Source organism: Cervus canadensis, chromosome X (assembly GCF_019320065.1).
Source record: "Cervus canadensis isolate Bull #8, Minnesota chromosome X, ASM1932006v1, whole genome shotgun sequence".
Taxonomy (NCBI): domain Eukaryota; kingdom Metazoa; phylum Chordata; class Mammalia; order Artiodactyla; family Cervidae; genus Cervus; species Cervus canadensis.
The window spans coordinates 15,912,074-15,934,975 of record NC_057419.1 but is presented as its reverse complement, the minus strand read 5'-3'; the positions used below and the strand labels follow the sequence as shown (position 1 = coordinate 15,934,975).

General features: G+C 40.4%; 1 protein-coding gene across 7 annotated transcripts in view; it reads right to left on the bottom strand.

Annotated features, from left to right (window-relative positions):
* Positions 1-22,902, bottom strand: part of MID1 (midline 1) — a 401,161-nt gene that overhangs the window by 24,977 nt on the left and 353,282 nt on the right. For all 7 annotated transcript variants that reach the window (XM_043458384.1, XM_043458383.1, XM_043458381.1 and 4 more), the window contains 2 exons: positions 17,105-17,253; positions 8,608-8,735 (listed from right to left, as the gene is read on the bottom strand). In XM_043458384.1, coding sequence (XP_043314319.1) covers positions 8,608-8,735; positions 17,105-17,253 — 277 coding nt within the window. The remainder of the gene's footprint in view (positions 1-8,607; positions 8,736-17,104; positions 17,254-22,902) is intronic.

Below are 22,902 nucleotides of genomic sequence, written 5' to 3'. Positions count from 1 at the left end.
CTTTCAAATAAAGGATGTGAGAGACAAAGAAGGACATATATAATGATCAAAGGCTCAATCCAAAAGAGAAGATATAACAATTATACAATATAGTATGCCACCCAACATAGGGAGCACCGCAATATTTACGCAACACTAACGAGTATGAAAAGGAAAATTAATAAGTAACACAAAAATAGGTGGGAGACTTTAATACCCCACCTACAACTATGGATTAGATCAACTAAAACAGAAATTAACAAGGAAACACAACCTTAAATGACACAATGGAACCAGCTAGACCTAATTGATATCTATAGGACATTTCAACCCCAAAACAATGCAAAACTTCACCTTTTGCTCAAGTGCACACGGAACCTTCTCCAGAATAGATCACATCCTGGGCCATAAATCTGGTCTTGGAAAATTCAAAAAAATTGAAATCATTCCAGTCATCTTTTCTGACCACAGTGCAGTAAAATTAGATCTCAATTACAGGAAAAAATTGTTAAAAATTCAAACACATGGAGGCTAAATAACACACTTCTGAATAACCAACAAATCATAGAAGAAATCAAAAAAGAAATCAAAATATGTATAGAAATGAATGAAAATGAAAACACAACAACCCAAAACCTATGGGACACTGTAAAAGCAGTGCTAAGGGGAAGGTTCATAGCATTACAGGCTTACATCAAGAAAACAAGAAAAAAACCAAATAAATAACCTAACTCTACACCTAAAAGCAACTAGAGAAGGAAGAAAAGAAGAACCCCAGGGTTAGTATAAGGAAAGAAATCTTAAAAATTAGGGCAGAAATAAATGCAAAAGAAACTAAAGAGACCATAGCAAAAATCAACAAAGCTAAAAGCTGGTTTTTTGAAAAAAATAAACAAAATTGACAAACCATTAGCAAGACTCATTAAGAAACAAAGGGAGAAGAACCAAATTAACAAAATTAGAAATGAAAATGGAGAGATCACAACAGACAACACTGAAATACAAAGGATCATAAGAGACTACTACCAGCAGCTCTATGCCAATAAAATGGATAACTTGGAAGAAATGGACAAATTCTTAGAAAAGGATAACTTTCCAAACTGAACCAGGAAGAAATAGAAGATCTTAACAGACCCATCACAAGCCAAGGAATCGAAACTGGTATATCAAAAATTTCGCAGCAAACAAAAGCCCAGGACCAGATGGCTTCACACTGATATCTACCAAAAAATTTAGAGAAGAGCTAACACCTACCTTACTCAAACTCTTCCAAAAAATTGCAGAAGAAGGTAAACTTCCAAACTCATTCTATGAGGCCACCATCACCCTAATTCCAAAACCTGACAAAGATGCCACAAAAAAAGAAAACTACAGGCCAATATCACTGATGAACATAGATGCAAAAATCCTTAACAAAATTCTAGCAAACAGAATCCAACAACATATTAAAAAAATCATACACCACGACCAAGTGGGCTTTATCCCAGGAATGCAAGGATTCTTCAATATCCGCAAATCAATCAATGTAATACACCACATTAACAAATTGAAAGATAAAAACCATATGATTATCTCAGTAGATGCAGAGAAAGCCTTTGACAAAATTCAACACTCATTTATGATTAAAACTCTCCAAAAAGCAGGAATAGAAGGAACATACCTCAACATAATAAAAGCTATATATGACAAACCCACAGCAAGCGTCACCCTCAATGGTGAAAAATTGAAAGCATTTCCCCTGAAATCAGGAACAAGACAAGGGTGCCCACTCTCACCACTACTATTCAACATAGTGTTGGAAGTTTTGGCCACAGCAATCAAGAGCAAGAAAAGATAAAAGGAAAATCCAGAATAGGAAAGAAGAAGTGAAACTCTCACTAGTTTTGCCAGATGACATTCCTCTACGTAGAAAACCCTAAAGACTCTACCAGAAAATTACTAGAACTAACTAGAGCTAATCAATGAATATAGTAAAGTTGCAGGATATAAAATTAACACACAGAAATCCCTTGCATTCCTTTATACTAACAATGAAAAAACAGAAAGAGAAATTAAAGAAACAATACCATTCACCATTGCAACAAAAAGAATAAAATACTTAGGAGTATATCTACCTAAAGAAACAAAAGACCTATACATAGAAAACTATAAAACACTGATGAAAGAAATCAAAGAGGACACAAACAGATGGAGAAACATACCGTGTTCATGGATTGGAAGAATCAATATTGTCAAAATGGCTATTCTACCCAAAGCAATCTATAGATTCAATGCAATCCCTATCAAGCTACCAACGGTATTTTTCACAGAACTAGAACAAATAATTTCACAATTTGTATGGAAATACAAAAAACCTCGAATAGCCAAAGTAATCTTGAGAAAGAAGAATGGAACTGGAGGAATCAACCTGCCTGACTTCAGACTCTACTACAAAGCCACAGTCATCAAGACAGTATGGTACTGGCACAAAGACAGAAATATAGATCAATGGAACAGAATAGAAAGCCCAGAGATAAATCCACGAACCTATGGACACCTTATCTTTGACAAAGGAGGCAAGGATATACAATGGAAAAAAGACAACCTCTTTAACAAGTGGTGCTGGGAAAACTGGTCAACCACTTGTAAAAGAATGAAACTAGAACACTTTCTAACACCATACACAAAAATAAACTCAAAATGGATTAAAGATCTAAAATGTAAGACCAGAAACTATAAAACTCCTAGAGGAGAACATAGGCAAAACACTCTGCGACATAAATCACAGCAGGATCCTCTATGACCCACATCCCAGAATATGGGAAATAAAAGCAAAAATAAACAAATGGGACCTAATGAAACTTAAAAGCTTTTGCACTACAAAGGAAACTATAAGTAAGGTGAAAAGACAGCCCTCAGATTGGGAGAAAATAATAGCAAATGAAGCAACAGACAAAGGATTAATCTCAAAAATATACAAGCAACTCCTGCAGCTCAATTCCAGAAAAATAAATGACCCAATCAAAAAATGGGCCAAAGAACTAAACAGACATTTCTCCAAAGAAGACATACAGATGGCTAACAAACACATGAAAAGATGCTCAACATCACTCATTATTAGAGAAATGCAAATCAAAACCACAATGAGGTACCATTACACGCCAGTCAGGATGGCTGCTATCCAAAAGTCTACAAGCAATAAATGCTGGAGAGGGTGTGGAGAAAAGGGAACCCTCTTACACTGTTGGTGGGAATGCAAACTAGTACAGCCGCTATGGAAAACAGTGTGGAGATTCCTTAAAAAAACTGGAAATAGAACTGCCATATGACCCAGCAATCCCACTTCTGGGCATACACACTGAGGAAACCAGATCTGAAAGAGACACGTGCACCCCAATGTTCATCGCAGCACTGTTTATAATAGCCAGGACATGGAAGCAACCTAGATGCCCATCAGCAGATGAATGGATAAGGAAGCTGTGGTACATATACACCATGGAATATTACTCAGCCATTAAAAAGAATTCATTTGAATCAGTCCTAATGAGATGGATGAAACTGGAGCCCCTTATACAGAGTGAAGTAAGCCAGAAAGATAAAGAACATTACAGCATACTAACACATATATATGGAATTAGAAAGATGGTAACGATAACCCTATATGCAAAACAGAAAAAGAGACACAGATGTACAGAACAGACTTTGACTCTGTGGGAGAAGGTGAGGGTGGGATGTTTCGAGAGAACAGCATCGAAACATGTATATTATCTAGGGTGAAACAGATCACCAGCCCAGGCTGGATGCATGAGACAAGTGTTCGGGCCTGGTGCACTGGGAAGACCCAGAGAAATCAGGTGGAGAGGGAGGTGGGAGGGGGGATCGGGATGGGGAATAAGTGTAAATCTATGGCTGATTCATATCAATGTATGACAAAACCCACTGAAATGTTGTGAAGTAATTAGCCTCCAACTAATAAAAAAAATTAAAAAAAAAAAAAAAAAAAAAAAAAAAGTTTTATTGGAACACGGCCAGGCTCATTCCTTTACGTATTGTCTCTGGCTGCCTTTGTGCAATAGCAGAGTTGAATAGTTGTGACCATATGTCCTGCAGAGCCTAAAATATTTACTATCTGGCCCTTTATAGTCAAAGTTTGCTGAGCCCTGGTTTAAAGAATCGATCTAGGCCTTTATTTTCATTCTACTGTACACCAGAACCTAAATTCAAAAGGAGAAATAATCTGCATCCGACAGATGAGGAGACATGTTTGCTTACACTGTTAAGAGAATTCTTTACTGCTTGAAACTCTGGTTAGGATGGATGACTCCTAAAGAAACCTGAGGAGGGAGCAAAGTTTATGAAAATGGTAAAATTTAAAATTTTGATTGTTTTAGTAGTCTTCACTTTGCCACCTGAAGATACATGCAGGACAAATATTATATGAAGCCAACTGACTTTTATGTCTGCAACATAAAGTCAGGTAACCCAGCTTAGTCTATTGGTTATTGAATTCCACGAACACTGTAGAGCACTTACATGCAGCAGTCACTGCATTAAGGTGTGCAGTAAGAAATACTACACAGCCATTAAAAAGAATGAAATAATGCCATGTGCCATGGATTTAAGAGATTATCATACTAAGTGCCATATGGAAAAAAATACCATGATATCATTTATATGTGGAATCTAAAATATAACATAAATGAAACAATCTATGAAACAAACAGGTTCACAGACATAGAGAACAGACTTGTGGTTGCCAAGGGGTGGGAGAGGGATGGAGTGGGAGTTTGGGATTAGCAGATGTAAACTATTACTTTTAGAGTAGATAAACAGCAAGGTCCTACTGTAGAGCACAGGGAAATATACTCAATATCCTGTGATAAACCATAATGGAAAAGAATTTTAAAAAGAGTGGATATATGTATATGTATAACTGGATCACTTTGCAGTACACCTAAAACTAATGCAACATTGTGAATCAATTGTACTTGAAAAAAAATACAATTTTTAAAAAAGATAACTTGAAAAAAAAGTTGTTCAGTAAAATCAAAGGACTCTACAGAGCCCATTTAAAGCATTCTTTCTGCGATATGACTTGATATATCTGTCTCCCAAAGTATCCACGTGCAAGATGTCATGTGCTGTGACTTGGATGAAGAGATGACCTTCTACAGGGGAGGCCCAGCTGCATCATAAAACATGCTTTTTACTGTATGTGTGGTCCCTGTTAGTGTGGGATCACCCTGCATGGATCAGTGGAGAAATATTTATTCTCCCATCATCTAAATAGTTCCTGGAATTATTTCTCTGTCAACTACTGTAGAGAGATTTGTTTTTTTCTGCACTGCTATATATGATTACATATAAAGAAAAGTGTTGGAAATAGGCAGGTAGCTGGGAGACACATGGCTGTAGCTGTAATCAGAGAGGAAATGTCACCTCTTTGGCTTATTCACTTGACATATCATTTAGAGGCATGTCAGGGGCAAAAAAAATCTTGTTTTCATAGTCAGGCAGGCTAACCCTGTTTTGATTATAAAGCCAATAGCTTTGTCCTAAAAAGTCAATATCCAATTTACTGTAAATGAGAACAGCAGCGGGCTGCCAATTTCAATATTCACGCAACTGGTCCCATGAATGTTATTTTCTTGCTTCTATCATAAACAGGACACAAGCAATGGTGGGCTAATACTTCACAAACACTTCATTTCCTGCTTACAAATGTCTGATAAACTATTTGGACTTGGCAATATCAGCCAAGCATTGTGTGTTATGGCCAGGATTGATGTTATGTCTAGAAATGGTCCAAATTTGTATTGGAGGTTGACAGCTAAGAAGGCATAATAACAGGTACCCCATATGGTCTCTCGTTTGGCATAAACAGTCATTGGGATGATATATGGTGTACACATTACAAGTCAGTGCAAACTAAGGTCACAATTTCCCCTGCAGTCAGTACCTTGGCATTCACACACAGATGAGAATGGGCATACGTTTCCTGAAATGCTATTAAACAACTATTGGGAAAGGGGGAGGACACACTCTTATCAATAAGGCACTGATTTTGTGCAGAAATGGCCACATGCCCAGCCAAACATTTTGCAGTTGTCTTTGCCCTTGGGCATGACCTTGCAACATGGATCTGGCCCATAAGACAGAAGTGGAAATTTCCTGGATGTGTCTTTTTCACTTTTTTAAAAAAAGATTTACTTATTATTTTTGGCTCTACTGGGTCTTCATTTCCGCACAGGGGCTTTCTCTAGTTGCAGTGAGCAGGGGCTATTCTCTATTTGCGGAGCACAGGCTTCTCATTGCAGTAGCTTTTCTTGTTGTGGAGCACAGGTGCTAGGGCTCATGGGCTTCTGTAGTTGAGGCACATGGACTTCTTTGCCATGTGGCATGTGGGATCCTACAGAAGCAGGGATTGAACCCATGTCCTCTGCGTTGGCAGGCGATCCTTAACCCCTGGACCACCAGGGAAGCCCTGGATTGGTCTGTCTGCTGAACAAGGTTTTGGTTTTCCTAAATAAAGACAAACCTGGTAGACAGAGCTTTTGGTTATCATTTCCCCTCTTGTCCCTTTCTTTTTGTCTGTAACTTGGGCATAATGCTTGGAGGTGGAGTCGTTATGGAATCATGTGGCAAGATGAGGATAGCAAAGCAGAAAAAGAGAGCCTGGTGTCTGAAGTCATCACAGAACTGCTGTCCAGCCATAAGTGGCACACCTCTGGTGTCCTGTTTTCTGTGATAGGAATCCTCTCTGAGGGGTTCAGTCACTGCTCACTGGATTTTCTCTTGTTGCAAACACACCCATTCCCACATGATACAAGAATAAAGGAGACTTTTATTTAATAGCATGCTATAATATAAAGCATTTCAGTGCCAGAAAGACTGACCTGAATGGTCCAGTTTAGTAGTCATGAGCTCCATGTGGCTCTTGACATTGCAATTAAATTTTAATTAAAGCAAACTACACGTAAAAACTCAGCACATGTCAAATTTTCAATAACCCTATGTGGCTAGCAGGTACTTGACTGGACAGTGTGGATAGAGACTGTTCATACCATCTTAGAAAATTCTATGGAATAGTGTTAGTTTAGATAAATCTCAGAGTTATATCCATGAGTGGCTAAAATCAAGTTTGATTCCTTACTGGACATGCTTTCTGAGTCAATTTCTTCCCTTCTTCCTAGGAATTATATGGTTTGAAAGAATTCCCTACGATAAGATGTTTCTGGAGTGACTTGCCTCCCTTGCAGATGCACAAAGGCTAAAAAATAACACCTTGGGTCCAGGTAAGGAAAAAATTGGTCTTCTGGGTACAGCACCCTTTAATATACAAGTCTGCTTTCTAACCATAGACTAGAAAAATACCCATTACCCAATGCTCCCTCTCTCCTGCTTCCCTTTTCCCAGCTGCATGTATGTGCACGCACACTCTCTCTCGCTCTCACACACACATACACGATGAGAGTGGAGACACTGATGTGCTCAGTTAAGGATGTGGTCTCTTGAAGGTGGTAGATCCTAAGTTCAGTGCACACCTGGCTTCACTGTGTACACAGAGCTTCTCTGAAGTCACAGGCATCTGCAGCCTTGGACAACACAGATAAAGTTGTCTACTCAGTCCACATTCTATCATGTCTGTTCTTGCTTTAGTTGTATAATTGCTCAGTCATGTCCAACTCTTTTGTGATCCCATGGATTATAGCCCACCAGGCTCCTCTGTCCATGGATTCTCTAGGCAAAAATACTGGAGCGGGTTGCCATTTCCTTCTCCAGGGGACCACCCCAACCCAGGGATTGAACCGAGTCTCCTGCATTGGCAGGTGGTATCTTTACACTGAGCTACCTGGGAAGCCCAGGGGTTGACAACAAAGAAAAATTTGGGAGCATGGTTAGGGCTAGGAGTAGCCTAAGGTTTTCTTGTATTATGGCTGATTTTGTTTTTTAAGCTTGACCCCCAAGAAAAAGCCTGCCAGAAACCACAGAACTGAAACATGGCACCAGGAATCCTACTGTGATCTGGGGGACATTTGCTATGGTGACCTTTGCCAAGATGAAATCCAGTCTTTTAGTAGAAAGAGGCGGAGGTCTTTGGAGTGTGTACAGACCTGAGGTATATCCCAATTCTGCCTCTCCCTAGCTCATCTGACCTCCAGCAAGATGCATGACCTCTACTGTTTGCAAAATGAGGATTATAATACCTCCTGACCTCAATTCGATGTTGTGAAGGTTAAACACCAAGAGGTGGAGCAGGGTAGATACCCCATCAGAGTTAGCTGCCACATTTTTCTTGGCCAAGGTACTGTGAGAGTCATCTGCCTTGTGGACATGAAATGGAAAACAGCCACGCTAACCCTGTACTGGCTGACAGAAGTATCATGTGTGGTACCCATACTCTGAGAAAAAATGGTGGTAAGTGTGCTTTTAGTGACCTAGATTGTCTTTTTGCCTCTGTCCCCAATGAATCTTGGGCTGTATTATTTTGCTTAGAAAAAAAAAAGGAATATCAAATATTTTTTACAGGAATATTAGACTTCATTCCTCACCAGAAGTCCACACCTCTGGTTTTAGGAAACTCATCTAGTGGCAAAGTTTTGCATCATTGAATGTACCTGGTATTAAAGAAGACACCAAAGACAATACCTGTAAGGTAATCCAGACATTCTAGCAATTTCTTCTCTCGGGAAAAATCTAAGGCGAAGGTGTCAAATGTGTCATTGAGGTTGATTTCAGGAATGAGGACCTGGGATGATGCTGTTGCCATGGAGACTCTGTAATTGAAACAAAACAATTTTTTAGAAATGTCAAGTCGGCTTTTACCATCATTGCATAGGAATGAAAAAATAAAAGGAAAAGAAATATCATTTAAAAATAGTGTTATTGATGTAAGCTCATATATAGGATGGATAAATGACAGGGTCCTACTGTATAGCACAGAGAATTGTAGAATATTCAATACTGTGTGATAAACCATAATGGAAGAGAATATGAAAAAATATAAACATAAACCATAATGGAAGAGAATATGAAAAAATATATACATATGTAACTGAGTCACTTTGCTGTACAACAGAAATAAATACAACATTGTAAATCTGCTGTACTTCAATTAAAAATAATTTTTTTTAAATGTCAAAAAAAACCACAAAAACCAGTGCCATTTTTATACATGAGCCTTAAAAAGAATCTCGGAATGGCACAAGCAGCAACACATGCAAATGAGCACAAGCTTCAAGAGAAGGCAGAGGACGTGGGAAAACAGCAGAATGGCTTCCTCCCTTCCTTTTTACTATCGGAAAAAAATTCCCCATGGAGGCGAAAGAATATTCATATTTCACATTGCTGTGTATGTAACTGCCTGGCCCCCGCACATCTAACCCAAGCAAGAAGCACACGGCCCCAGGCATTTCTTCACACATCTGTCTGGGAAACTGTTTGTTCCTTTCAGACCCGGCCCTGCTCTACTTCAAAGAGGAGCCTCCCAAATTTCAAGCTGCATAAAAGGCAAAGTGAAGATTAAAAAAGAATGTTCCCAGATATTGGATTAGTTTAATCAATGACTAGCCTCCCTCTAAAATAAACATTAAAAAAGGAGTTTTGGTCTGGCTCGTTTTCATTCTCCCTGTCCTCATTTTCTTGTACCATATTCCCAGCAGATGCCGTAGAAAATATGTATGAGCTTTCTCACACATTTCACTGATGGATCCACCGTTTGTCTTCTTCATTAGGGTTGCTAGTTAGACTTCTCATGTATACTCTATAAAGCAAGCTATTGGTATGTATCAATCTCCTGCAATGGACTGTCACATTGATTGGAAAAGTTATCAATAGCAGACCATTTTGACTCATTAAAGAATACAAGTGATCCTTCTAAGAACAAGAAAATTATGGGATGATGTAAACCACTTCTGAGTGCATCAAACTATGCTAGACTCATAATCTTGTTGATTCTGGTATTTCAGGACATTAAACAAACACCACCAAGGGCCTATTATGTGTAGCATGCTAGGAAATTTTGAGCAAAGAAACAACCTTTACCTAGTTACTTATTTTCTAATTAAGGGCACTTACGCTCATGTATACAAGGCCATAAAGCTAGCTGGCAGCAGCCAGGAAGAGAATTCTAGGTCTGTACTCTTCCATTTAGCCTAGAAAAATTTCAGCCAGGTTACTCTATGAGGTAGATCTCTTCTTACATCTCTTAATGGCTCTTAAAGTTTTGGATTTTATAAAGAAATATATCTTGGTTATAAAAATTACATCTGTGGGCATGTCTATACAATGGAATATTATTTAGTCATAAAAGGGAATGAGATACTGTTAGATGCTATGACGTGGACGAGCCTTGAAAGTATTATGCTAAGTGAAAGAAGCCAGAGACAAAAGGCCACATCTTGTATGATGCAGTTACATGAAATGTCCATAGCAGGCAACTCTGTTGAGATAGAAAGTAAACTGGCGGTTGCCAGGGGTTGGGGGCAAGGGGACAGTAGGGAGTGATTACATAATGGGTGTGGGGTTTTCTTTTGGGGTGAGGAAAATCATTTGGAATTTGATAGAGGCAGCAATTGTACACTGTTGTGAATGTACTGAATGCTAATAAACTGTTCACTTTAAAATGGTTAATTTTATGTTATGCAAAATTTACCTTGATTAAGAAAAAGTCCTGTGAAATGCTTGAAATCCTTAGAAATAAAGTTTCTATAATTGTACTTCTGGCACATATTCAATGCTACAGAGGGAGGGAAGTAGAGAGGACAATCAACAGTGTCATAACTGGAATGGTACTGAGGTCCACAGATGAAAGTTTGAAGAGGCCTAAACCCTGGAAAGAAAAGTTTCAAGTGTTTGAATGAAGATGGAGAATCTAAATTCACCACTCTAGCTTTTCACCAAGAAACAGTAGATAGCAGAGTTGTGTGATTTTATTAGCTAATTATTGTACCAAAGAGAACTAGACTAATTATTATGACAAGAGCTAATTCAGACTCATGGATAAAGGAATGGTTGCTAGGCAATTTTCACACATGGTCAAACTGAACTTAAGAAATGCTTTCCTTATGACCTATTATCATAAAACTCCTTCAAACTCAGATCTTAGGATTAGTCAACAACTATTCAATGCATATTGAGTAAGCCCTCCAATTATGTCATTTACTGAAGAGCCCCAAATATTTGCATCCATGCAGAAAAGTACAAAGAAATGCTGCAGTGCCATTTGAACTCCCCAAATAAAAATTTCAAAGTGAAACCCCAGTTATTTCTATTTTATGATGTCCAACAGGGAGAAGTGTGCCAAGCTATTATGAAGCAAGCACTGAACTTTCTGTTGTGCTTCTCTGCTCTTCCCATGTGGCACAGACCTTGTGCACACCAAGTTAGAGGATCTCAAATGCTCTGAACAGATAATCTCGAGCTGGTACTTCCCCTGTCCTATGGCACCAGCTTCTGTTCACGTTCATCCAAAATAGATTTCATTGCCAAGTTTCTCCTGGTTCTGTTGTCCAGAAATAATCAACTAAACCATGCTTTAGTCAGGGACATTGTTGACAATGCCTGCCATCCTTTTTAAAAAATAATTCTATTTATTTTTTGGCTGTGCTGGGTCTTTGTTTCTATGTGGGCTTTTCTCTAGCTGTGGCGAGCAGGGGATATTCTCTGTTGCAGTGCACAGGCTTCTCACTGCAGTGGCTTCTCTTGTTGGGGAGCATGGGCTGTATAGCAGAGCATGGGCTATAGGGCGTGCAGGCTTCAATAGTTGTGGTTCCCAGGCTCTAGGCACAGGCTGAGTAGTTGTGGAGCACAGGTTTAGTTGCCCCATGGCCTGTGGGCTATTTCCAGACCAGGGATCGAACTTGTGTCTCCTTCATTGGCAGGCAGATTCTTTACCACTGAGCCACCAGGGAAGCCCAATGCATGCCATCTTGATGGTGGGGATTTGATAGAGTGGGAACAAAAAGAATGAAAGTTCCTAAGCCTTGGGGGCAAAGACTGACAAAAAGACTCTTGGGAGATGACTGCAGCTTTTAACACCTACACATTATTTTTTTGATGGAAGGAAAGATATTTATCTTTGGCTACAATTTCAAGTTCTTATCTGGAGTGACAGGGGAGTGGAGATCTGCCAAATTCAACATTTTAGGCCATGTTTTTATTCCCCAAATCCTTGTTGCCCATCTTTTGGCCTTTCAGATAAATTGCCCAAATCCACCAGGGCCCTCAGACTATACTACTTTCTCAGTTCTGTGCTTTTAGTCATGTCTCTCTCTCTCTCTCTCTCTCTCTCTGTATGGGAATATGTGTGCACATGCTTATAGGTATGTGTGTGTCAAGCCCTTACCATGCTGGAGGAAATAAGGGTATTGCATCCTACCTTGATGCCTCATAGGGTGGGATGCACATTACTTCCTCTTCCTATTTTTTTAAAATTAATTCATTTGGCTGCACCAAGTCTTAGCTGCAGCATGTGGGATCTTGTTCCCTGACCAGGGATTGAACCTGGGCCCCCTGCATTGAGAACACAGAGTCTTAGCGACTGGGCCATCAAGGAAGTCCCTACCTCCTCTTTGTATTTTGACTTTGATGCCCCTAATCTCCATGACACTCAGTTGCTAGGAGCCACTTGGGGCCAGTGTTGTGGAAGGAATACATGTCTAGAGCTACAGTGCTTACAACATTTCCGCCAAACAGTCAATGGGGAAGGCTCTCTACCCTGCTCCCTTAATATTGCCCACATGCCTGACCCCTGACAATGGAATTGAAATGGGTCCCTCACAGGTCGGTGGGCTATGATGCACATCACCATGGGAAAACCTGGTGAGGTCTCATAGTAACAAAATGTGGCTTACTTTCATCAACTCAGGATTTACCAAATGCATTTGACTCTGGAGCCTTGTTGTTTTCAGACCAATTAACACCCAGTAGAACACATTTCAAAAATCACTCATCAGATGCACTCTGATTCTTATGATGAAATGACATTTTTCCAGTGGATGACTGGCATTCTCGGTTTTGTATTCTGGGGAAGTCTTTTGGATCCTTGAATTGCCCCACTGTAGTGTGGGACAAAGACTTCATCTGATAGAATCTAAGTCCCTCCTAGGGATGGAAGTCAGCCTGGCTCCTCTGTCCATGGGATTCTCCAGGCAAGAATAATGGAGTGGGTTGTCATTCCCTTCTCAAGGGGATCTTCCCGACCCAGGGATCGAACCCTTGGCTCCTGCATCTCCTGCCTTGCAGGCATATTCTTTACTGCTGAGCCACCAGGGAAGCCCCTTGATACAGATAATTTGCTGCTAAATGCGATTTTAATTTTAGATGTCTCATAAATAGTACACCAACTTTCTTAGGCTTAGATTGAGTAAAGAATTTTGCTTATTTAACATAATTTTAGAAAAGTATACAAAAAACCACTCCAAGAATGATATATTAGCAAGGCTTGAGAATATAGTCCATTATACAATCCATTTGGATCCATTTAGTGAGTGGGAAGGAGGGAAATTAGCATTTGTTGTGCATTTACCTTGAGACAGGATCTCAGTTAATATCTTTGTTAAATTATTTCATTTTATCCCTACAGGAACTGTATTAGGTAGGAATGAATAATCACCCTGTTTTATAGATGTCTTCAGGCATTCATTCAGATCAGGCAGCTTGCTGTGTCATGGGGCCTTCATGGTGAAAACAAGATGACTGGGGGTCTTGCCCACTGGGAGCACATGAGGAAACTGTAAGTATCAGGGAGCAGCCCCAAATGCCAGCTGTCACTACTGTTGTTCAGTTGCTTAGTCATGCCCGACTCTTTGTAACCTCATGGGCTGCAGCACTCCAAGGTTCCCTGTCCCTCAGAGCAAACTCCCAGAGTTTGCTCAAACTTATGTCTATTGAGTTGATGATACCATCCAACCATTTCATCTTCTGCCACCCCCTTCTCCTCCTGCCCTCAATCTTTCCCAGCATCAGGGCCTTTTTCAGTGAGTCGGCACTACTCCTGAGCAATTAGCAGAGAGCCAAGGGCTTGATTCTAAAGCATATGCATCTCTTACAATATAAAACTCAAGGCTCTCTCCCCTATTGGGTTTTTTTTTCATGTTTCTGAATTGAAAAATCTTTCTGCAGTCTGATTCAGCTTGTAGGCAAACATATGTACTTTAAGTGATGTAAGGATGCAGAAAAATTGCATCCAATTCTAACCTGAGGAAGGCCTGCAGTATTAAGTTTCCTGTGGTCATTCTACCCTTGACTAGAAGAGTAAAGATGGTTTACAAGTACACAGGTGCCAAGGCAGACAGACAGGAACAGAGCTATGAAGTCACGTTTTAGAGAAGAATGTTAAGTAATATGAAAACACAAATCCAAGGAACATTGTGGAGTATCTACAACACCAAAGACATGTTTATAGGAGTGGCCAGCAATGTTATCACAACTGTAGATAGAGGTAGCTATTAGGAGCCCGGTTTTCTGAGTCAAAAATAGCTCTTGGACAAACCCAAAGAATCACAGTTAAAAGGTGACAGTGCTAGGATTTGAACCCAGGTTTCCAAATTACAAGTTCAAGGTCATCGCCCTTTTACCACATTCTGGTTGCTGGAAAAGGCAAAGGGCTCAAGAATTGACCAAGAGGATTGACAAAGAGAGACAGACAGAGATGGGATGAAGAAACAGAGCGACAAGGGCTCCTAGCAAATTTTTACAGGTAATACGCATTCAAACTTGATGGAAGTTTAAACTTTTCATAAGTACTATGCCAAGTTTCTTATGGATTTAGTGAAGAGTTCTGCTTATTTAACATCATGTTAGCAAGGTGCACATACAATCACACCAAAAATTATGTATTAGTGAGGCTTGAGAATAGAGTATTGGATTGATCAATAAGTTCATTCAGGTGTTTCCATAAGTTGTTATGGAATAAGCCACAGGAACTTTCTGGTGAACCCTATATATGGTAAAATTCATTTGTGGAAAGAGCAATGGGTCACGATTCTATTCTTGACGAGATGAGCCTATGAGAGGTAGAGTTGAATGGGTCCAGGTATGACCTGCTGGGTCAAAGGGAGATGCCATGTGGGCATCCATGCTCTTGTGTTAGACTTCAAATGCAGATCTTCTTCCAGAACATTCTATCTTAACTGTTACAGGGACATGTTCTCTCTCCTGCTAGGTGAGAATTTATCCATGTTAGACTGGCTCAGACTTTTAAGAAGTGCTGAGAAATTCAACTCATACTAGCCATTTCATCTGGACATTGCACAATTTATAGCTGGAGAAAAGTACTAGTAGATCCCAGTTGGAAACCATGATGTAAGTGTAAATGCTGTCTACTTGAGTGTCCTGGGTGCACTGGAGTATTAGTGCTGTTTGCAGTTTTTTAACTTTAACATGAATGTTTCAGGCACCTGGAAGCAGTCCAGATGAGAGCAATGGAGACAATTAAACACTTGGAACTGACGAGTCCTGAGGAAAGAAGCTGGCTGCCTTTGGAGGAGGGAGGAGATCATTTTAAGGATATAAAAGGGATGATAACCAGCTGCTATCCATGTTCATTGGCAGAGATAAGTATCTAACCAGTCGCAGAGGAAATCTCAAAAAGAAGAAAGAACACAAAGAAACTGGCTGGATACTAGACTAGAGCCATAAAGAGACTATACCCTCCTTCTATTGAAGGGATACTGGAAGCGGAAATACCACTGCTGACCTCTGTGTGATATTTTGAGAATCAGCACAGTGTGCAATATAAGCAAGCCCTCAATAAGCTGTAGTTTTCTTTCTCTTTCCCTGAAGAAATTCAGGTCAGAAGATGGTAAGTATTTTTTTGCCCTAGGCCAAGGGCTGGCAAAGTCCAGTGTGTGTGCTAAGTCACTTCAGTTGTGTCTAACTCTCTGCAACCCCATGGAATATAGTTTACCAGGCTCTTCTGTCCATGGGATTTTCTAGGCAAGAATACTGGATTGGGTTACCATGCCCTTCTCCAAGGGATCTTCCCAACCCAGTGATCAAACCCATGTTTCCTGCATTGGTGGGTGGGTTCTTTACCACTAAGCGCCACCTGGGAAGCCCTGGTCAAGGGCCAGATCTGACCTGCCACCTGTTTTTGCCAGTGGTCTTATTGGAACACACTGTTGCTCGTTCATTTGCGTCTGTACTAGGCTGCTGGAGACCTATCATGGCTGAGTTGAGTAGTTGTCATGGGGACTAGATAACCTTCATAGCCGAACATAGTTACTCTCTGGTCCTTTATAAGCAGAGTTTGCAGAGCCCTGCTTCTGGATAAAGGTCAGAAAGAAGGAGCTGTCTGGGGTCTTCCAGGGATAGGCTTCAATTATTGCTTTGGATAAAGGTGAGTTGACTCTGAAAATTCCACTGAATGAAAAGTCAATGTCAGTGGCATTGGCTGGAGATGTCATGCATTTAGGTGGCGGGAGGTGCTTTTCTTGGGCTCCCTAAGAATTGCTATAGGTGTTTGCATCAGTGAAGGCGAGTAATTTTATGCCTATCAAGTATGTGCACTGAAGGCGCAGTGACCCCTGTCAGTTTCACTGCTGAGCTGTCCCTTCAAATCATGTAATGTTTATGTCCCCCACCATAGAATAAAGAAGATTTTCAAAGAAGGAGGTATGAAGTTGACAGTCGGGTCCTCTCTCTGCCACATGAGTTGGTCTTGACCTTTGAGGAGAGGCAAAGCTTCTCAACCAAATAAAAACAGGACTCACAGAGAACAACACCTGGGTGGTTTTTAAAACTAGATAAGCCTTGAGATGGAAGAAAAGATTCCCTTTTATGTTTTGGTCTTCATTTTGATTCTTCATTATTAAGTATATGATAAGATCAGGTTTGAGAGTCTCAGTAAATGCAGTTTTGTGCCATCATAAGCTTTCTTCCCCAGTAAAAGGAGGCAGATTTTATTCTTTCTAACTGGCAGACTCTTGTTTCAAAGGCCTTGAACTCCCGGCTGATACTGAAAAGGCTTTGACAGGTCAAAGGGAAGCATTTTGAGCTGGAACAAAGCAACTCAAAGCCTCTATTCTCTCTGGTACCCAGCCTTGAAAATGCAAACAAAAGCAAGGCAGGGCAAGGCCAACCAATCACGGCCCAGACACGGGAGCCCAGGCGCTGAGAATTTCCCAGCAGCCCCTGCACTCACCTCTCAGTGATATTCTTAGCGGTCTGTAGGAAACGCGCGTGATCATTCTCCTTCAGAGAGTGTTCTGCTTGGGAGATGAGTGATGCCGACCGCTCGATGCACTGTTTGCAGTTTGCAATCTGCTGAGCCAGTTTGCGAAGCCTCATCACCTGGAACAAAAGAGGCACGGAGATGGTTGGTTACCCGGGTAGGCTTGCTTAGTGAAAATGCATTGTGCTGGACCCTCGCAGTGTGCTAGTTCAGTTGTGTGCAAGTCATCCTTCACTAAAAGTTCAAACAGGAGGCAGAGAAAGCTGCGAACCCCAGTCATGGCACTCTTGTTTGAGCTATTCTTTATCTTCTTGGAGAAGTGTCACTAATTTGTTTCAGGAGGAAGCCCTGAATTGCGAATTGCTTCCCTGTTGATGGGGAAAAAAGGTGTTGCCCAGTGTGAGTTAGAGGGTCACTGGGCCTCTTCCCTCAGCCATTCTAACACAATGACTGTAAGATCACAGGGAACCCTGGAACTTTCTCTATCGTATTTTTTTCAGCCAATGAGAAAATAAAACATCACTGTAGGTGCAAAACGTGTGGCTTAAGTCAAATCAAAAGTTCTTTGCCATCCATGTAAGAGAATGGTGATGTAAACACATTAGATAGTACTATTTCCCACACTATCACAAACTCATGTGTTAAATTAACAGAAAGGGAGCATTTTTTCCATTGATTAATATTTTTCCTGTTCCACAGATGAGAGAAAGCCAAAAAAAGCACAGCTGGACCATTTCCCCTCACCGGGAACGTCATTTCCAGGCACTTTGTGCTTGCTTGATAACTAAAACTATTTTGATAAGCAGTTCCCAGTCCGGATAAAAATGCTCATTTGGTTCCAACCTCCATTCCAACTTCTGATTCCGTCTTGCTTGAAAACGACCCTCAAACATAACTGACCATCACCTTAGGGTAGGCTGTGATAAGTCCATGGTAACCCACTTGACCGGTCACTCTGGTGTTTGCAGTGTGCTGGGAGATGAAGCCCTCTGGCCAGAAGCCAGGGGAAAATGAGAGTGCTAATTGGAACAGCAGTGCACCCTGTGCACACCGCCCCCGCCCCCTCCGTCCCAGCTCAAGTCTACACAGCCTGGGACAGGTCTTGGCCGGCTTTCTGATCATTCCGGAATGGAAAACAGCCTGGGGTGAAAGGGTAGGGAGGAGGCCAGTTCATCTGTCTTGCAGACAAGGCTGGCTCGGGTTCCCTCCAGAATTCCTGCTAACTCCAAGAAATTCCTCCTTTCTTCAAGTCATCATTATCATCCCTGTGCAAGTCTAATCGAAGTAAAGGAAGGAAGGAGATGTCAGAACTCGAGGTCTCTGAGGACTGTCCAATTTCAGCTCTGTTGTACCAGAGCAGACAAAGGAAATGAATGCTGAACTGTGAGGCGGCAGCCACAAGATTGCAGGCAAGAGTGAGATTCTTGAAAGTCAAGGGTTAGAGAAATGAAGTGTCAAAACTCTGGAGCATAGAGTATGTTATCTTAAGCCCGGTAAAAGATTTACCACATTATATATAATTACAGTGACCATCACTGCCAATTAACTGTGTTTGTTAGTTGAATAAAATGACACTTATTGTACACCAAATAGAATTTAGCTTCTAACAGCATTATATCCAGAGGTAAAGCTCAGAAAGGCATCGAGTCCAATTCAAGATGTTGGAACACATCCAGAAGAAATTGTCAGAGGAAGGAATACTTAATCACAAGTTACATGGCAGAACTGAAGATATTTAGTATAATTCTAACAGCAACAAAACAAATAAGGTCCAAGTATTCCTTTTGAATAACTTCATGTCCTTTTCAGTATACGTTGTAGTGATCACACAGATTACAAATGGAAAAATGCTTGACCTGCACTTTCTTCTTTAAAATAAAAAACACACAAAATTCTGTCATGATGCTGGAAATTCAAAGTGACATAAGAAGAAAAGGAAAAAAAAAAGTCCTAAATCATGCATAAGTTGAATTCAAGCCAAAATGAAAGCCACCTTAGAAAATATACAAATGTTTTGCAGAAGACAACTTGGTTTAATTTTAATTTTACTTCTGTGTAGAATTCCATCTGATAGACCAGACTGGAGCTTTATAAGCCTGGTGTGCACAAGAATCAGTTGGGGATCTCTTAAAGAAAACCTGTAAATATCTGGGCCAACACTTCAAAATCCTAGGTGAGGGGTTGTAATTGGCAGGCTGTGGGAATCTGCATTTTAACAAGCAATGGATATTTTTTGATCTGTAGGTGATGAATCACCAGAATGGATGGGATTAGCATTTTAAAAAACTAAATGAAAGAGGAGAGGAGAAAAGACAGTAGCAGAGTGCATTACTTACTTCTCTATGTGTCCGTGTGTCAGTGCTGGGTTTGATGCATTTTTTACTGTGGGTTTCAGTAAAAAAGAAAGAAAACCACTTTCCTAAGTTAGTTCACAAACTATGGTCTATGGACCATATCCAGCACAAAACCTGTTTGTGTAAATAAAGTTTTATCAGCACAGGGCCACATGCATGTGTTTATGAATCATTTATGGCTGCTTTCATACTATACCATTGGGCAGTGGTGAGCAGTAATGACAGTCTATAGGTCACAACTGAAAATATTTATTATACCTGGCTCTTTACAAAGTTTGCTGACCTAAATGATTCTAATCAGATGGCCATGATTTGGATCACATTATATGAAACACTGTCCTACATGGTACCACACTTCAGGATCAGACACTGAGTATTTAGCAAACTACAAATGCCTTCATTAGAAAACACCTTTTAAAATATATTACTTAATTTTTTTTTTCCAAGTTGGCAGTATTCTTTTTCCCTTGGGGAAGTGTGACTGAATGCTGTAATTTGTGGAGTTCACTTCCACAGTCACCATGGAAATACTTTCTTTGTTGGAATCTCCTTTTATTGGGGACATAAGCATATTTATATCAATTTACTTGCTGTTTATTTTACCTTACAAATGCTTTTAAAAGTGGCCCTTTATTTTTCTTTAAGTGTTTTTTAAGTGCTTTTATTATCTACATGGGTTCTCACCCCAAAATTGTTTGGTTCAAACCATTGATCCTCAATTAACAGAAGTATCTGAACTGACAATAAGGACTATACTGAGCATTTTTATAAGGCTATACAAAAGCCCTGACATGGACTCCAGGGTAATTACCAGCAACTTTGGAGACTCAGAGCACATAAAAGTAGTGACGAGAAGGGACCCCCTTTTGTTTTTAGCTGCAGCTTTCTCGGATATGTGTCTGAACATAAGTAAATTGTTTGCTTAACCTGGAGTCTGCTGTCAGCTTTCCGTGTGTTGATGTGTGGATGTGAAATTTATCCCCTACTGCTGAAGAAATAAGCCAGCTCTTTCTTGGGGAGTCTCAGAGCTTGAGAATTGATATAATTGTAAGTCATGTTGATGTATCTAGTTGTGGCATAGATACCTTCAGTCAGTCCAAATATAAAGGCTGTTGAGCTATTATTTCAAAGAAGGCGCAGTGGTCTGAGGGAAGGAATTACTAGTACCCAGTCTGTACTAATGGGTAACAGCATCATCTGATTGGCAGCCTTCCCCACCCCCTGCCCACCGTAGTTGGAGGATACACAGTGAGTTTGTTTTCTCTGGGTCTAGGGCGTTATGATTGGCACTAAATACAGAGGCAAAGCCAAGAGGTGGGTCAGATTAACCTTTGTGGGCTCCATGATTCTGCTTTCAGCTCCCCACTTTTAAGTGCTGGTCCGAGTGCTTCTTTGGATTGCATGTCATCAGACTTCCCAGTTACCACCCTGGACACCCTCACTGGGCCCCAAGCCCATACTTGGAGATGCTGGGCAGGGAGTTGGCATGCATGCTCTTCTTTTCTTTAAAATGTCTCTCTGACACCCAATTCCCTGGCCAGGGACTTAGTCACTGTGAATTCCCAGGTTAGGGATGAACTAGTCCTTCGGACATGACTGAAGTGACTTAGCAGTAGCAGCAGCAGCAGTCCTTGGTCATGTGCTAAGGTAGTAACTCAATGGAGAGCTGAACTGGGCCCTCATCCTTCTTCTGAGATCACGTCCCTGGGAAAACATGCATTTTTAAGAAGGGATACACCTCAAAAGTACAGTTTTTCAAGTCATGACCAATGTTGCCATACACAGCACCAGCGTTAGCAAATGTCAGTGTTTTCATCATATTAGCATAGGATTTTTCAGAAGGCAGTAAAATATTATTGACGACATTGAAGCCCTTGAATGTCCCTCCCTAATTCCATTCATGTCTCTCTCTAGAGGAAAACAGACTTCTGATGACTCCCAAGCATGCTAATGTATGTTTGCCTCAATAGTGTATGCAATTTTTTGTAGTTCATCAAACTGTATATAATATTTCTTATTCTCTATGAATCATTATAAACCTTGCTTCTCTTTCTGTGACTCGTCCATATAAATATGTATCACCCCAGTTCATTGCTTTTAATTTCTGAAGACTGTTCCATGGTATAAATACACAAGTTCAGTTCAGTCACTCAGTTGTGTCCAACTCTTTGCAACCCCATGGACTGCAGCACACCAGGCCTCCCAGTCCATCACCAGCTCCAAGAGCTTGCTCAAACTCATGTCCATCGAGTCATGAGTGATGCCATCCAACTATCTCATCCTCTGTCACCCTCTTCTCCTCCTGCCCTCAATCTTTCCCAGCATCAAGGTCTTTTCCAATGAGTCAGTTCTTCACATCAGGTGGCCAAAGTATTGGCGCTTCAGCATCAGTCCTTCCAATGAATATTCAGGACTGATTTCCTTTAGAATTGACTGCTTTGATCTCCTTGCTGTCCATGAGAGAGTCCCTATTTTCAAGGTAATGAATATATATATACACACACACATATATATGTATACATGTATATATACACACATGTATATGTATATATATATACACACACACGTGTATATATGTGTATCATATATGTATATGTGCGTACATATATATACATATATGTATCATACCCCCAATTCTCTTCCTGCCCCTTTGTCATTTATCCTGCCCACCCCTCTGTCACTCATCCTTCAGCATTCACTGATTTGTTTTCTGCCACTGTAGCTAATTAGAAAGAGTTGTTTCTGGAATTCTGTATGAATATACTCATGCAGTATATACTATTTTCTGTCTGGCTTTTTTCACTCATGATTCATGTTGTCACATGGGCTTCCTTGCTGAATAGCATTATATGGAAATGCCACTAATCATTTCTGTATTCATCTATTGATAGCCTTTGGGTCATTTGCCGTCAAGGGCTATTGTTGTTGTTTAGTCATTAAGTTGCGTTTGACTCTTTTGCAACCCCATGAACTGTAGCCCACTGGGCTCCTCTGTCCATGGGATTTCCCAGGCAAGAATGCTGGGGTGGGTTGCCATTTCCTTCTCTAGGGAATCTTCCTAAACAAGGGATCTCCTACATCTCCTACATTGGCAGGTGAATTTTTCACCGCTAGTGCCACCTGGGAAGTCATTACCCTTAATATTACCATGAAAATTCATGTCCAAATTTTATATAAACATCCACTTTCATTTTTCTTGGTAAACACCTAAAATGGCTGGATGAAAGGGTATGTGTATATTGAACTACTGAAGAAACTGTTAAACAGTTTTCTGAAATACAGTTTCCATTCTTAGAACTGTGTGTGAGTTAGTTAATCCACATTCTTACCAGCACTTGGCATAGTCCATCTTTTTAATTCAACCATCCTGAGCGGTAAGTAGTTGTATCTCACTGAGGTTTTACTTTGCATTTC